This window comes from Labrus bergylta, chromosome 1, assembly GCF_963930695.1.
Source record: "Labrus bergylta chromosome 1, fLabBer1.1, whole genome shotgun sequence".
NCBI lineage: Eukaryota > Metazoa > Chordata > Actinopteri > Labriformes > Labridae > Labrus > Labrus bergylta.
The window spans coordinates 4520551-4534889 of NC_089195.1; the positions used below are offsets into that span (position 1 = coordinate 4520551).

The 14339-nt window shown below is 42.2% G+C and overlaps 1 protein-coding gene across 2 annotated transcripts in view; it reads right to left on the reverse strand.

Annotated features, from left to right (window-relative positions):
* The window catches only part of neurl1aa (neuralized E3 ubiquitin protein ligase 1Aa), a 74611-nt gene that overhangs the window by 9209 nt on the left and 51063 nt on the right, over positions 1 to 14339 (reverse strand). For both annotated transcript variants that reach the window (XM_020639101.3, XM_020639102.3), the window contains exon 4: positions 7735 to 8463. In XM_020639101.3, coding sequence (XP_020494757.2) covers positions 7735 to 8463 — 729 coding nt within the window. The remainder of the gene's footprint in view (positions 1 to 7734; positions 8464 to 14339) is intronic.

Here is a 14339-nt window from a genome sequence, read left to right on the forward strand (position 1 = left end):
GGGCTCACATTCTATAGCCTCTCACTGAACGGTTGCATCAAAAAATAACAAAAACCTGCAATTTCAATTTTAAAAATAACTGAGGTGTCAGTTGGACATGTTTTGCTTTTCCAGTTTTGCAAAATAAATAAAAGCTCAGTACAAAATAACTTTATCCATTAGAGATCATCATTCAATCTTTAAAGCCGAGTGGGCAAAAAGACTAAAGCTCGTTTCTTTCCATGGTACCAAAGCCATCACCCCGCACAGCTACACATCAAGTATCATACACATATCCACAAGCATTTTGAGGATAAGGTCAAAAGGTCAACCTTTAGTTTAAAATGATTAAGCAAATAGAAAAGTTTCTTCTGCATTCTGCACCCTCAGCACGGACTGTTCACACTCCTACCCTCACTCTACTGCCTTCAAATTGCCTTGTTTTTTGTATATTTGTATATATTATTATTGTTTTTATTATTATTATTTGGCTGTGTTTAATTGTAATATTTTATTGTTGGCATTCATTGTCGACAGCAAATAAAGAATTTCATTGTACAGGGAAACATGTTTCCTACTGTGCACATGACAATAAACATTTTGAATTGAATTTTATTGAATTGAATGAAGAAAAAAAATATTGATTCACGTTTTGCTTTGACTTTTGCACTGGTTCTGAAAATATCATAACATTAACATAACATATCAAAAACCAAGTTCTGTAAATGCAAAAAAACTACGTTTTTTTTTAACTGATACCTTGCACTTACATTGTTACATTTCAAAATGTAATACGATACAAATCTATCTTCCCCTCTCCTTTTGATCATTTGGTTGGCCCCAGAACCCTTCTGTAGGTAATCAAGACTTTCAGTAATTAAAGGTGCACTATGTAGATTTGGTAGTGGAATTTGAAAGTTGGAGAAGTGAAACAATTCTCTGCTATATTTTCTGAACTAAATACACAAACTTTACTTTGGGTCCCTGGATCACTGTTTGGTGCTAAAAAGCTACCAGTAGAGTTACGGTGTCACATTTTCCTCTGAGGACAGTTTGTGTACAGAGTTATGAACATAAACCACATAATCTGTACACTTCTCCATCTTTTGCATTTCTCTACCAAAACTCCATAGTGCACCTTTAAATACAGTAATATTGATAAAAATGTCTAATAGGTTTATACTCCTGAAGAAATCACTGGAAAAAGCTTTCACATATTTACATTTTTGTTTCCAGTGTTGACCTCTGACGTCATGCGCTCCCATCCACACATTTCTCAAACCAAACACAAACTGTTGTTTACATGGACTGGAATTAAGTAGTGCATGCATATAAGAAAGAGCAGTGCATTATAACAACATTACACAGACATATAGGATTGAGTGGAAGTCATGTAGCAGGGATACATGCGTGTTCATTTTGAATACATCCTGTAGAAACAAAAAGATGCAGTGAGCGGAAAAGAAAATAGAGAAAGGAGAGAAGAAGACTGCAGCTAAGATGACAGAAGTTGAGGAGAGGAGGAGAGAGGAGGGTGGCAGCTGCAGTGCATGAGGATGTGGGTGGGTGAGAGGTTTCACTGGAGCATGAGCACACGGACATTTTAATGGAATCTATAATATATGTGAAGTGGGTCACTGGATGGGTGTCCTATTTCCCCCCGCCACGAGGCACAGGGTCCCTTCAATATCTCCCTCTCAGAGTTCAACTGTCAGCTGCTGTGTGTTTTTTTTTGGTGTGTTGAATAAATCACTCTAATGGGAGAAATTTGGACAATAGAGAAGGATACTGGACAGGACATGACGTCTTAGAGTTGGTGTGTCCCTGTGGGTAAAACTGTACGTGACAAGTCTTGGCACGGGGAGTTTAGAAAACACAAATTCTGTCACTTATATTCATGTCAGACTGAACCACCTTTGGACGGGGTGCCGTGCTTCTGGTGGTGCTCTTGGGATGGCATTTATTTGATCAGTGTGTCTCACCACCAACATTTTCTAAACAAAAAAGGCTGCTGTATACTTTATTCTTCTTTTCCAAAAAAAATGTATAAATTATCACAAATCTCTCTGCTCACATTCCTTACTGTGTACTGGAGGAAATGTTTTGACTCAACAGTTTTTAAGTCAGAATTTTCACTTTCACAAACATCCCATAAAATCTACAAAAAAACCCCTAATTCAATTCGGCACAATAGATCCTTCCCTTCTTCATGTGACTGATATGTAATCTTCATATTCTATTACTGAACGCTGGCTAACATATGCAAACCCAAATAGTGAGTATGGCAAGCTAGTTGGGTTTGCCCTTAGCTAGAACATTGTTTTATAATATTATCAAATATTAATGACTTGAAGACGTGCAGTGAAGATTTGATGCTTTTATTTTAACCGAGAACTGTGATGAACTAAAACTGAATTTTGGAGGAATCCCAGAAGGTGCACACTTATGATGTTATTATGTCTTCTGTAGTTTAAATAGTCTTTAATTTATGTGGAACTCGGGATGAAAAGATGCAATTATTGTTTCAATTATTTTACAGTTTTAAAGGCAAAAAATACAAACAGTAGGAGCAGAAAAGGTATGCCAGCTCGTGACATCATGGCTAGTAGCTTTAGATCTAACATCAACATGTTAAAAAATGTCAGCATGTACTTCGCATTAGCATGCAAGTTAATGTAGCGACAGTAATAATATACAGCTCACTGCAGAGGCAGACTTAATGACTGCTTGGATAGATTAAGATTGAGTTGACTTTCTGACTACATATATTTGGTCCCAACAAGCTTATAGCTGTCGGGAGCAAAGGGACCAAGGGACCAAGGGAAATAATGATGATCTTTGTAGGATGAGTGACTAATAGATCAAGAAGTAGCACAAGAACAAAGTTGTTTTTCTTTCATGTTGTGGGCTTAAATGCCAAGCAGCTGTCTTTTAGTCTTGTTCTGAAGTTTAAATTATAGGTACCCTGCTGAGATTGTGACCACTGCTGGTGCCAACTTGTTTGTGAGTGGGTCCCACACATGCACCCACCAAAGCATGCAGGCAAAGTGATAAGTGCATGATGCACTAAGCTAAAAGCTAACAACCATGATTTAAAGCAATTGGTCTATAAGGAAGGATATTTGACACCTTTGTCGAGCCACAAAGATACACACAACCTTTCAATACAATAGATGTAAAAGAGACAGATATTTTGAATTACAATTATAACCTTTGTAGCACCCCATGCCTTCAGCACCAATCGAAGTAATGCAGTATCGATTTCATTCACTGTCATTAACCTGTCTGAGCACTCACAGGCTGACCTGAGCTAACCTGATGTTTCTCTTTGAGTGTGTCTGTTCCCATTAGAGAGAGCTCCATTACTTTGGGCTTTGTTGGAAGCAGGAGGCCTCTTGTCATGACTTGCTTTATTTCGCCACCCTGAAGAGCAAGAGTCCTCTGGGGAGAGCACAGCTTTTAAGTTTTAACATCCCTCACTCCATTTAGAAAAAAGGCACGGCTCGAATCAAGCCTAACTGAAAGCTAAAAACGTCGACAAAGCGATAGATCACGGGGTTGCAAGAGCGAGATAAGCGCTGCTTCCTGATTCGAAGCAGCTGGTATAAAGATGATCCACACCTCAGTGGGAATTCCAAGATGTGCTCTGATAAATGGATGTGCCTCCGACCGGTTTCATTGTTCTACGTTTCCTGTTGTGCTGTCAACCTCTCTGGTATCAGTAAATGATTGTTAGAAATGCAAACAGAAAAAGCAGGTGGTGTGTCATGCACAGTTGCCAAACTGACATTTAATTTAACCGTGAGGTAAGTGATCCCTCTGTGCAATAACACAGGAATCCAGCAGTAGTGTTTACAGTAACGTTAAGATATTCAGATGTTTTTGCAACAGAAAGAATGGAAAGTGTCCCTTCTTTTTTTTTGTCTAGAAAGCAGAATGAAATGTGGTCCGTACCTGAGTCCAAATGCTTGAAAAAGACTTGGTTGCCCAATGTTTTATGTTTTATTTTTGTTTTAGCACTACACCAAAACTTTATACCAGCTTATTGAGTAGTAAGTTTAACATGCGAGATGGATGCTAATGTACTGCATCTTTAAATGGCGGTAAGGTTTTGATTTATGGAGATGATGTGACACATTGATATCTGGACACAGAAAATAAACGATTGGCTTTTCACTGACTTAAGGACACAGAGGAGCTTAAAGGCTTTATATGTGATTTTTCACACTTAAATATAATATAAAAATAATATAAAGTATCTCCTCTGAAAATAACTCTGTGAGTCATGACTGTCTACAATGGGTGTAACACCCGAGTCCCACTGTCTGTGATGTTTTCAGAGTTTTCAGAGTCCTATCTTCACTTTGTTTACATCGCCTGGACGGCCGGCTGACTCCTCCCCTCGTGTATAAAAGTTGTTTAATTGAGGGACTAGAGAAAAGAAGAATAACATACTGTACTCACTGCTTAACTGTGTTTCTAGATCACACTCATTTCAGGTAAATTTACATGCAGTGTGAAGATACGAGCATAATAAAGATCGCTAGCATTAGCATGCTAACACAACAATGCAGCGCGAGTTGTTTTGGTTTCATGCTGGTGCTCAAGGGCGACATCTGCTGGATCAAAAAAATCACATATAAAGCCTTTAAGGACACAGAGGAGCTTAAGAAAATAAATAAGTAATTTTTTTCTTGGATGTGAATGTAAGATGTTTTTGTAGATAAGGTGAGCTCGGCTCTAGAAGAGAAACCAACATGCTACTATTCTTTTGTGAATCCTAATAAGAGTTATGTACTTAATATGAGGGACAAAGAATGGGTAATAACTTTGGATATATATATTTTTCATGTTTGGAATGTGAGTATGAGTTTAAGAACAAATAAGAAGTTAAAAAAAACATTTATTTTGTTAAGAGTTGGAATAAAACTTAAGATATTTGATACTGTATGTGAGCTCGACACATTGACATTAGAAACATTCAGAGTGTACATTTGACATGGTAGTGATCATACTTCAAAATGTAAAAATCTACGATGTGAGCTTTGGGTATTGACATTTGTCATGTGTATACTTGTGTATCATATGTTTGGATGCTTTATGTAAATAGGCACAAGTGATGTGAATCAAGGAGCTCTCTCTCTCTCTCAGATGAAAAAAGGTTCCAGACAACCTACTCTATTGACTGTTAAGCTACATGGAGAACTGTGAGGGAAGTTAACTTGAAATGTTTATGCAGATTAAAGCATGACATGCTGATGCCCCTGCCACGCTCTTTAAAATCAAGCAGCAACAGAGGTGGAGATTTGACTGGAACATTGCGAGTCCTCTTGTACCGCTTTCTGCTTTTTGTCAATTTATCAATTAATTCATAGGTTTATTTGATAATTGATATTCTTTATCTATTTCACTAGCATTTGTATGTATGTAGCTTTGTTTACTTTGTTGTCAGTTTATGACAAGCTAACAGAGGACACGATTACCGGTAGCCTATAGTGAGCACAGTTAATTCTCTTTTGTTAAAAGTTTAAAATAAGGCTTTTAACAAGATAAAGGTTTATCTCCAGTCTCTAGTTAAAGCTGAGGTTGTTCCCCTCTACCCTCTTTTAACGTCTGCTTCCCTTTTTCACTGCCGTCATTGAAGAAAAGCAGGATGTATTTATAGACGCCTCTTCCTCCACAGACACACACTTGTGACACCTTTGAAAGGCTTGCTGCTGTTTTGGCTGTTATGCCGCTTTAGAGCTGCATTATTAGGAGACAGCCTCCACTGCTGCACGCGCTAATCTGCATCATACAGCCGACAGAGAGGCGGCCTTCTTACTGTCAACTGCTTTTGCAATAACTTGGTGAACATATACAATCACGGCTTGTTAACGGATGAATTCAACAGCTTGTGTTTATTCTTTGTGCGAATAGGATTTTAGGACATGACTTTGGCAGATTTGTGAACAAAATGCCACTCTAAGCAGAACACTTAATGGTATAGGCCATAAAGCTGTCTTCCATTTTTTTTTATTCTTGAGTGCAGCCCTGCCTCATAAACAATGTGAATGGAGAAGTGAACTTCATGTTGTAGTCGGAGTTTGCTGGTTGTATAACTAGATTCATAACAGCACTGTGATTAAGGGAGTTCAATATTTTTTTTTTTTACTGCCTAAACTTCAAACTACAACAGCTATTGAAAAAAGGAAGGTGTCAGTCAAAAAATACTTTTTATTGTTTTAGGTTGTATCTTAATCTGTCATCCATCGTCTAAATACAAGAGGTATCTTATAACTTTGCAAATCATCAATATCTTCACAATGGAAAATGTTGAACTACAGCAAAGTTATACCTTCCTCACATTTCTCCCAGCTGCCTGCATCTCGTGGGGAAGGCAATATATTCAGCAGGGTGAAGTGAACGCCAGTAATAAACTGCTTCACACCTTTCCAGCTCCCCCTGTCACTACAAGCATTTAGAGCAGGCAAACAAACCTCAGGTGTCCTAGCACACCTCCAGGAGGCAAAGTGCAACCCCCCCCCACTGAGACATTTTGTTGTGTGCAGGTCACACAAGAGCTACTCTCTCACTTCCTGTTTTCATCTTCCCTGGTTGGTGACAGAGTGTGTACTTGTCTTGCTAATCCTATGAACGTGTACAGAAGTTTCCTGCCTCAAGACATCGGCTATAAATATTGTGACAAACAAAGTAATAAAGTGCTCCCTCAAACTCTTGACCCTTTAGTTCTGGTCGTGGCCATGGCTGTATTTTCCACACAGAGGGGGGATATGTGGTTCATCCTCCATCGGCATACTGTCAGAGCAATCAACACTTAGCACAAATAGATTTTCAACCCCCGAGAGTAAGTGAATTAAGCACGGAGCTCGGAGGTTCCACCAGTGGTAGCGCCTGTGCCAAATGAAGATCAATATGTTCATCTGTGAGTTCCTGACCCGGGACGCATCGCTGGGTTTAAAGGACGGTTATTTCCACCATGAATTACTGGTTCAAATGGGATTATTCTCAAGAAAAAGTGTGCTGTCAAAGAACTTAGGGCAGCCATTACTCCACTCAGGGCACATACAGGAGCTAGATGAAATATTTGATGATGTACAAGTTAAATTATTAGTGAACCATGAACACAATTCTGGAGCAAGATGGTTATTTTAAGACGCTTTCCATTTTCCATTGTCTTCATTTATATCGGATTGAAATTGTTAAGTTTTACAAGGTTTTTTTGTCTGTATAGTAGTCTGTTCCAGTCAAACATTTGTTGGTGGGATATTTTTTAGACTGGCTCATCTGACGCCCATGCAAGGAAGTTTTCTCAATGGGTTTCAAGGGGCACTCCTTGGAAACAAAAATGGCCTAAAGAGCCACCATCTTTTGGTCAGGAAGCAAAGTCTTCAACATTTATGATACTAAGTGGATCATCTTACAAAGAAAAATAAACGTGCACATTTTCGGGATACTGTTGTTTCTATTTGAAATCTAGGTAGCTGCTTTGTTCTGCTACTTCTTGCTACTTAAATATAAACTATATGTCTGCCTTGACAATTAATCTGCCTAGTAACAGAAAATCTGAAAAGTTGGGGGACCTTGAGTTTGAAAAGATGTGTGTTTAAGAAGGTCTCACCAATGTTTCTTACTGTATGAAAGGACAATATTAAATCACCTGGCTGCCTTTTTTCAGTCTTCTTTTAAATAATCCTCCAATGTCTGTGTCTACTCACTAGTGTTAAACATCCATGCCATGTGGTTCCTACTTACCCAGAATCCTCAGCTGAGTCACAGCCCCATGCAGACCAAAGAACATCCAGAGTGGACGGGAGTTGTCCACACACACCTGCATGCCCACGTTGGTGCCGTTGTGGCTGAGGATGACCTCCCCCTCGTGGTTGACCAGGAAGCCCAGGATGTCGCTGCTTTGAAGAGGCGTGGGCACCCGGCACACCGCCCAGAACTCCTTCCTGTCCACAAGGGCCTCCGGGTTGTAGGGCAGGTCGCTGGGGCGCAGAACAGACGGGTCACACGACGTCACGCCATAGGACAACGAGCCTGAGCGCGCCGGGCTGGACTTGGTGACTTTGATGAAGACGGTCTCTCCGGTGCGCAGGGGCCGGTTGGTGAAGACGAGGGTGCGTTCCTCTCGCGCGTGCTCGGATCGAGCCACGGTCTGCTCGTCCAGCGTCTTGATGTGCGCGCCGCGCAGCTGGTGGAAGTGGAGGTCGCTCTCCAGAGATGACGGCAGCAGAGAGGACTGCTGGGAGTTGAGCGAGTTCTGTGGTATGGGGCAGGCGGAGGAGGAGGAAGATGAAGCCAGGTGGAGGGTGTGGCGGTGGGCGTGGTTGCGGGGCGAGCGTCCGTCCTCCTGCTGCAGGTTGAGGTCACACAGGCTGACCGACAGGCGGGAGTCGTCCGCCTCGCGCCGCAGAGAGGAGGAGCGCACGGTGGTGAAGGAGCGCGGGCGCAGGCAGTCGGCGGGGACAATCTCACTGTCTAAAGCAGGAAGGGGAAAGAGACGAGGAAGAGGAGAGAGAGCAGCAGTTAATAGTGGTCTTGCTTTGATTAGCAATTTGCCCGAGGACTGTGGCGATGAAGTTTTTGCAGTCAGCTGAATGAAACTTGTGAGAATACAGTTCTAGGAAGGGCTGAATCTGCAGCTATACTCTGACAACAAGATAATGATAACAAAAAAAAGAAAGAGCAATTTAACTTCAGTCGCAGAAATGTCAGTGAGTTCTAATAACTCATCTCGGTGGCAAATGAGACTGTCAGGAGGTTTATTTAAAGATAAAGAAATGAACGCAAGTGGTGGCTTGTTTTTGTATCTGTACAGAGCTGAATCATCTGCTTTTACAGAAAAAAAATGTTGTACGGTGTCAGTAAGCAAAGAATAAATCAATGTCCTGAAACACATGCATGGGTGTGTGTGTGTGTGTGTGTGTGTGTCGGTGTCAGTGTCGGTGTGGGTGCGGGTGTGAGTTAGCTGCATTCCTTGCACTCCATAGTACAGTATTGCTCCACAGAGAGAGAGCCATTAATATCTGCCTTTACATGTATCTAATAGCAAGAGTCCGGTCACATGCACACAAATACGTGCACCAATGACTCTGATAAGATATGATGCCCTCAGGTTGCCTATGGTCTCATTTTAAAATAGCACCTCCAAATGTGTCCTCCCTCTGTCTTTCCCCCTCCTTTTCCTGCTTTGCCTTAGGTTGGGGGGTGGGGGTTAAATTAGCCAAGTGTCCTGAGAGAGACCCTTGTTACTCTGAGTGTGCAGGAGGGCTGGGCTCTCTGGGTTTGTGTGTGTGTGTGTGTGTGTGTGCTGGATGCACATGATGTGTATTTGCAGGAGTGACACACTGAAGAAACAAGAGATAGAGATGAGAGACAAAATAACCTCTGCCCCCCCTCTCCACAGAGGAGGCCAGGAAGATAGTAGAAGACCCTCCTCGGTGAAAGCAGGACCTGGAGGAGAGCAACTAAGACAAAAAAAAAAGGGCGGGCTATGAGAAGGATGGAGGATCCTGGAGGACAGCAACCAGCTGCCGACTCTCTCTTCTGAGAGTCTCTCAGGTCCTGGCTAGATAGAGGGGGCTGACCAGGACCTGAGAGCCTGACTCCAGATAAACCTCTTAGCCTTTTATTAGCAGGGCTGTGGGAGACACTGTGGGAGAGGCTGCCCACCATTAACTGTAAACTGAAGCACTGACAACAGAACACCCAAGCCTCTTAGGTTGACAGAGTTGGCAGGATAAGCATTTTTTTAATGATGTTTTAAGGGGATTTTTTGTTTTTGTTTTTCTACACCAGTTTCAAGACAATGTTTTTATATTGACACATTTTATTGAGTGTGCTCCTTAAAATGATCTTGTGTGTTCAGAGAAGAACTTCGATGCGAAAACAGTCTAAAATTGGCATTTTTTACAAAAATGTGAACTTGGAGTGATCACTTCAAAACAAACAGTGATATAAATGTGATCCCTTCTGGCCTAACATACTTTTCAGTGAGAAAAAACAACAACCATTAAGGTTAAAAGCCAGGAACAAGTGCTGCAAAAGGTGATAAAGCTCCAGGTCAGGATTTGTATAGGACCTTAATAATGAGTAAGGTTCAAATTACTTCATTTTCAGATTCTAAATTGCATGAATTAGTGTAAGCTTCAGTATATAAAAGTAAAGTAAAAAACTCAGCTAGACAAATTTGAGGAATTAGCTAACACAAAAAAAAAGGAAATCCACTTTTAAATTCCAACCACAAATATGGAAATATAAAGTAAACACACCGTAAGTTGAAGCTAAGCGATGTCAAAAACACAAATCTGCATATTTGCTGCAAAGAGTCCTAAGTCTCTGACTAGACTCTTCTCCTCTGTCGCCCCCTGGTGGTGGAATGAACTTCCAAACATTGGATCTGCAGAGTCCCTCTGCACCTTTAAGAAAAAGCTAAAGACCCAGCTCTTTCATGAATACCTACTAACTTAATGATGATGGTCTCCATATTATTGATGATGATGATGGTAATGACGATGGTTTTTGTTTGATAACGACGACTTATAAGATGGTTTCTATACTGATTAGAGCTCTCAAGAACTGCCCTCAATGTTGTGCTTTGCCTCTGGTCACTTCCTGTCAGCACCTGTGTGTCCAATCAGACTCAAAGCTGATCGTTTGCTCTTACTGACATTGTTCCCTTTTTTCTAGATCCTTGCTTGTGTTGTTCTTACTCTCTGATGTACGTCGCTTTGGATAAAAGCGTCTGCTAAGTGAATTGTAGAATTGTAGTCTAACTCCCAAGGGGAATTTTCCTGCCAAAATTCATGTTGTGCAAAAGCTAAAGTGAATATTACCCTAATGCCGAGACTTCATGGATAAATTAAATTCAACCCAGAGGATGACATGAATGTTTTCACTGGTGCATTTCAACCTATTGTGGTCAAAATGAGCATGTAAACAAGAAACACTGGGTGAACAGACTGATGGTCTAGCAGTTAAGAGTCACCCCATGTACTGTACCGAGGCTACATTCCTCTAAGCGTACAGCCTGGGTTCAAGACCGACTTGTGGCTCCTTTCCTGCATGTCTTTTCCCAATCTCTATCAAATTCCCAATCTAAAAGGGCATAAGGCCCCCCAAAAAAACTTCAAAAAACAATAACAACAATGGGAAAATTATCCAATAAAACATCAGAATAGTGACCATAGCACTAAGGATGAGACAAGATCCAACTACACCTCTTGTTTTAAGTCTCTGAAGTTAACCTGTAACACCGGATAGCCATCGACACAGACAGCTGCTGACATCAAGAAGCAGGCTCCTCGTGTTTCACTGAATTGCAGATGACATCAAAACTCCAGTGTTTGATCCTCATTCAGTGGCATGTCTGATTTTCTGCATCATCACTGAAACGCTCTCTGATGTGTCTGATGAGCCCTTGAAAACAGAAAAGCTGAGATGTAATCACCTCTCTCCCTCAGAGTCATGTCAGCCGCTAACCCTGAGCGCCACGCTCTGCCATTAATGTTTAATGGAACTAAGGCCCTGTGATTGAGCTAATTGATTTTTCAGAGGGGCATAAACTGGAGAGGACAGTGCCTTTGGTGGGTGGTGGGGGGGGGGTGGCAGCTCATATAGACTGCTAATCAACCACTAAACACCTCTCTGTGCTGCAGCTAACTGAGTCCCTGAGGCTAGCTGAAGATGACTAGCACGCCTGCTCAGATTTCATTTACTATTTCCTTCTGCTGTCGATTTCTCCTGATGGACTCCCGGGGCCTCCGTGTAAGCCCCTCTCACCAGAACTCAACGGCCAGGGCTGTGGAAATGAACAGAGCCTATCGACGTGCGGCTGTTAAGTTGTAATTGAACAGTTCAATCTGCCATTTCCCCATGTTATGCCATTTCATCAGACAGAGAGCCCCTTTTGCTGAAGGGGAGGCCTTTAATGAAGCAGTGGGACCTTTAATGGGGCTCAAACTCAAGCTCTCTGGTGATCAGAAAAAAGGCCTCTTCTTTAGCCACAGACCCAGTAGCAAGCATTTGCTAACTGACTCCGACCACAGAGCAATCGTGATGCCCACCGGCTCCGAGTTATTGGAGGGATTTGAATGACATCACCAAACAGAGTTGTGCGTGCATGTATTCCAGAGCTGGCAATTCTCTGCCCATCCCTCCATGTGAAATTGGATTACGATGGGTCTTACGATGTTGCGAGACCTCCGGGCTGCAGAGAAGATGATGACATGTCTCGGGGGATAACAGCGGATTGGAGAGAGAGAGAGAGAATAGAGCGGGGAGGTAAATCAGGGATGGGGAATGGATGGCTGCCTGTGACAATGCTGGATTTATGTTGAAAGGAGTCTGTGGATGCTTTTTAAAAGGAGCCACAGATCATCTTGCTCGCTCAGTGTGCTGCTCCGACTCGAACTGAAACTTAGAATGTGTGAACGCAAACTCATACACACAGTCAATTGATTCCCCTTTAAAAATATAGTCTTTTATAAGCTATTTCAGGAAAAAAAAAATCCTCTGAGGATTTCACTGCTCCCTTTCATATCCTCTTTCTCACTCACTTTTCAAAGGGTAGTCATTTCAAACCCATATTGGCTTGCTTATGATGTGTGTATTCATACTTTTTTCCTTCTTTATTCATCAAAGGACGGTGAGACGGAGGCGCTGAGGTACTTTACATGCTCCTATAAAACTTGTTGTTATACTCAAAGGCCAGATAGTGGAATGAAAAGTGCTGGAGAATATTTACCGTGCATTTGAAAAAGCTTGTGTGTGTGTGTTTGCTTGGGCACTTTTACAGTGTGTGTATCCCCGTGTCTGTTTGTGACCTCACCAGCTGCTGCTTTCTAATCATGGTGCACCTGCGTTTTTTTTTTTTTGCGGATATACAATCCTCTTTGTCCTATTGGTCCCTTTCAAATCAAACACTCACAGACGCTCTCTCCTATTGGCTGAGGCCAGAGTTGTGTACTTTGAAATCGTTAAACTGTGTGTGTTTGTGTGTGTGTCAGTGTTTGTCAGTGTCTGTGTGTGTTTGTTTCCTTCTCTCTCATGTAGGAAGACTTTGTAAATGGGGCCATGGAAGATGCAGCTGCTGACACTGTGAGCCTGTGGCGGTTTAGAAAGTGGAGGGGAGGGGGGGGGGATTAATCACCTGGTTTTTCAACTTTGATTGAATTTTCAAACTAAATGTAGCACCTGTTGAGTTCAACCATTAATTAACTGAAGCAGGGGGAGTGTGAGACGTACGAGTCAGACTTTTTGAAAAATTGAAACCCATTTGCCTTTTTTTGTCCCTGGTTCCTCCTTGGAGCGTTTTTAAATTAGAATAATTAAGCACCTGTTGGACTAATCCACCTCAAATACATGGACAAGGGTGGCGGGTGATTGGGATGTAGAGTGGCAGTGTGTCTATTTTGGCCCCGTGCACCGGCCCTGTCTCATGCTGTAAATGTTTTTGATTAGGGAATAGCCGCAAAGCAGGTTAGCTAATGCTGTGCACGGGGAGGTGGAGAGAGATAGAGGCTAGGCTTAGTGGCTTTGCTAGTCTGTGCAAACGTGCCAGGACTTTGAGCCAGTGCTTTGAGAAGGGGGGGGTGTTGGTCGGGTGGAGGATTTACTCAGTCTCACGCACACAATCTATCTCACAGGGCTTATCTTTATCCATAGTCTCCCGAGGGTTTCATCTGATGTCGGCAAAGGTGAAGAGGGAGAGAGAAAATGAAAAGAGAAATCTAAGAGGCGATTTTTAGAGGAGGTGGATGAGAGAGAGAGAGAGAGAAAGATGAGACACGAGGACATAAGGAGACAAGTTGTTCAGGGAATTGGGATCAGCTATGAAGGCCGAAGGTAGAGATAGATATCCAGGTAGAGTACAGAGTCAGGGAGACAACCCAGGGTCTTTGTGGAAGAAAGAGGCTGAGTGTAGCTCAGTGACTGATCGAGGAATTAAGACACCCAAACTGACCGGCCTGTAGTGAGTGAAAGATGGACATATAAATCAGCTAAAAGAGAGAAAGGGAGAGAGTAGGATGGTAGAAAAGAGAGATGGAGTCAGAGGGGTCTTTGTGCTAGATGTTTGGGGTTGTTCTTTATTCCCTGGCATTGGTCCAATCTCACTCCCTGTTCAGGCTGGGGCGGCTTTGAACCCGGGCTTTGGAAAGAGCAGCAGGCTCCCAAGGCGACACATGGCCATAACAAAGAGCCGGGCAGAACGCCTGGCAAGTCACAAAAGCCCCCATCCTTAGGTCATCTGCAGAATTCAGCATGAGCCGCCCCTTCTCTGCCAATCAGAATGCCGGGACCTCGGCTGGTAATAACCTCCATCATTTAAGGTTCTTAAATTAAAGCCGCCCTGT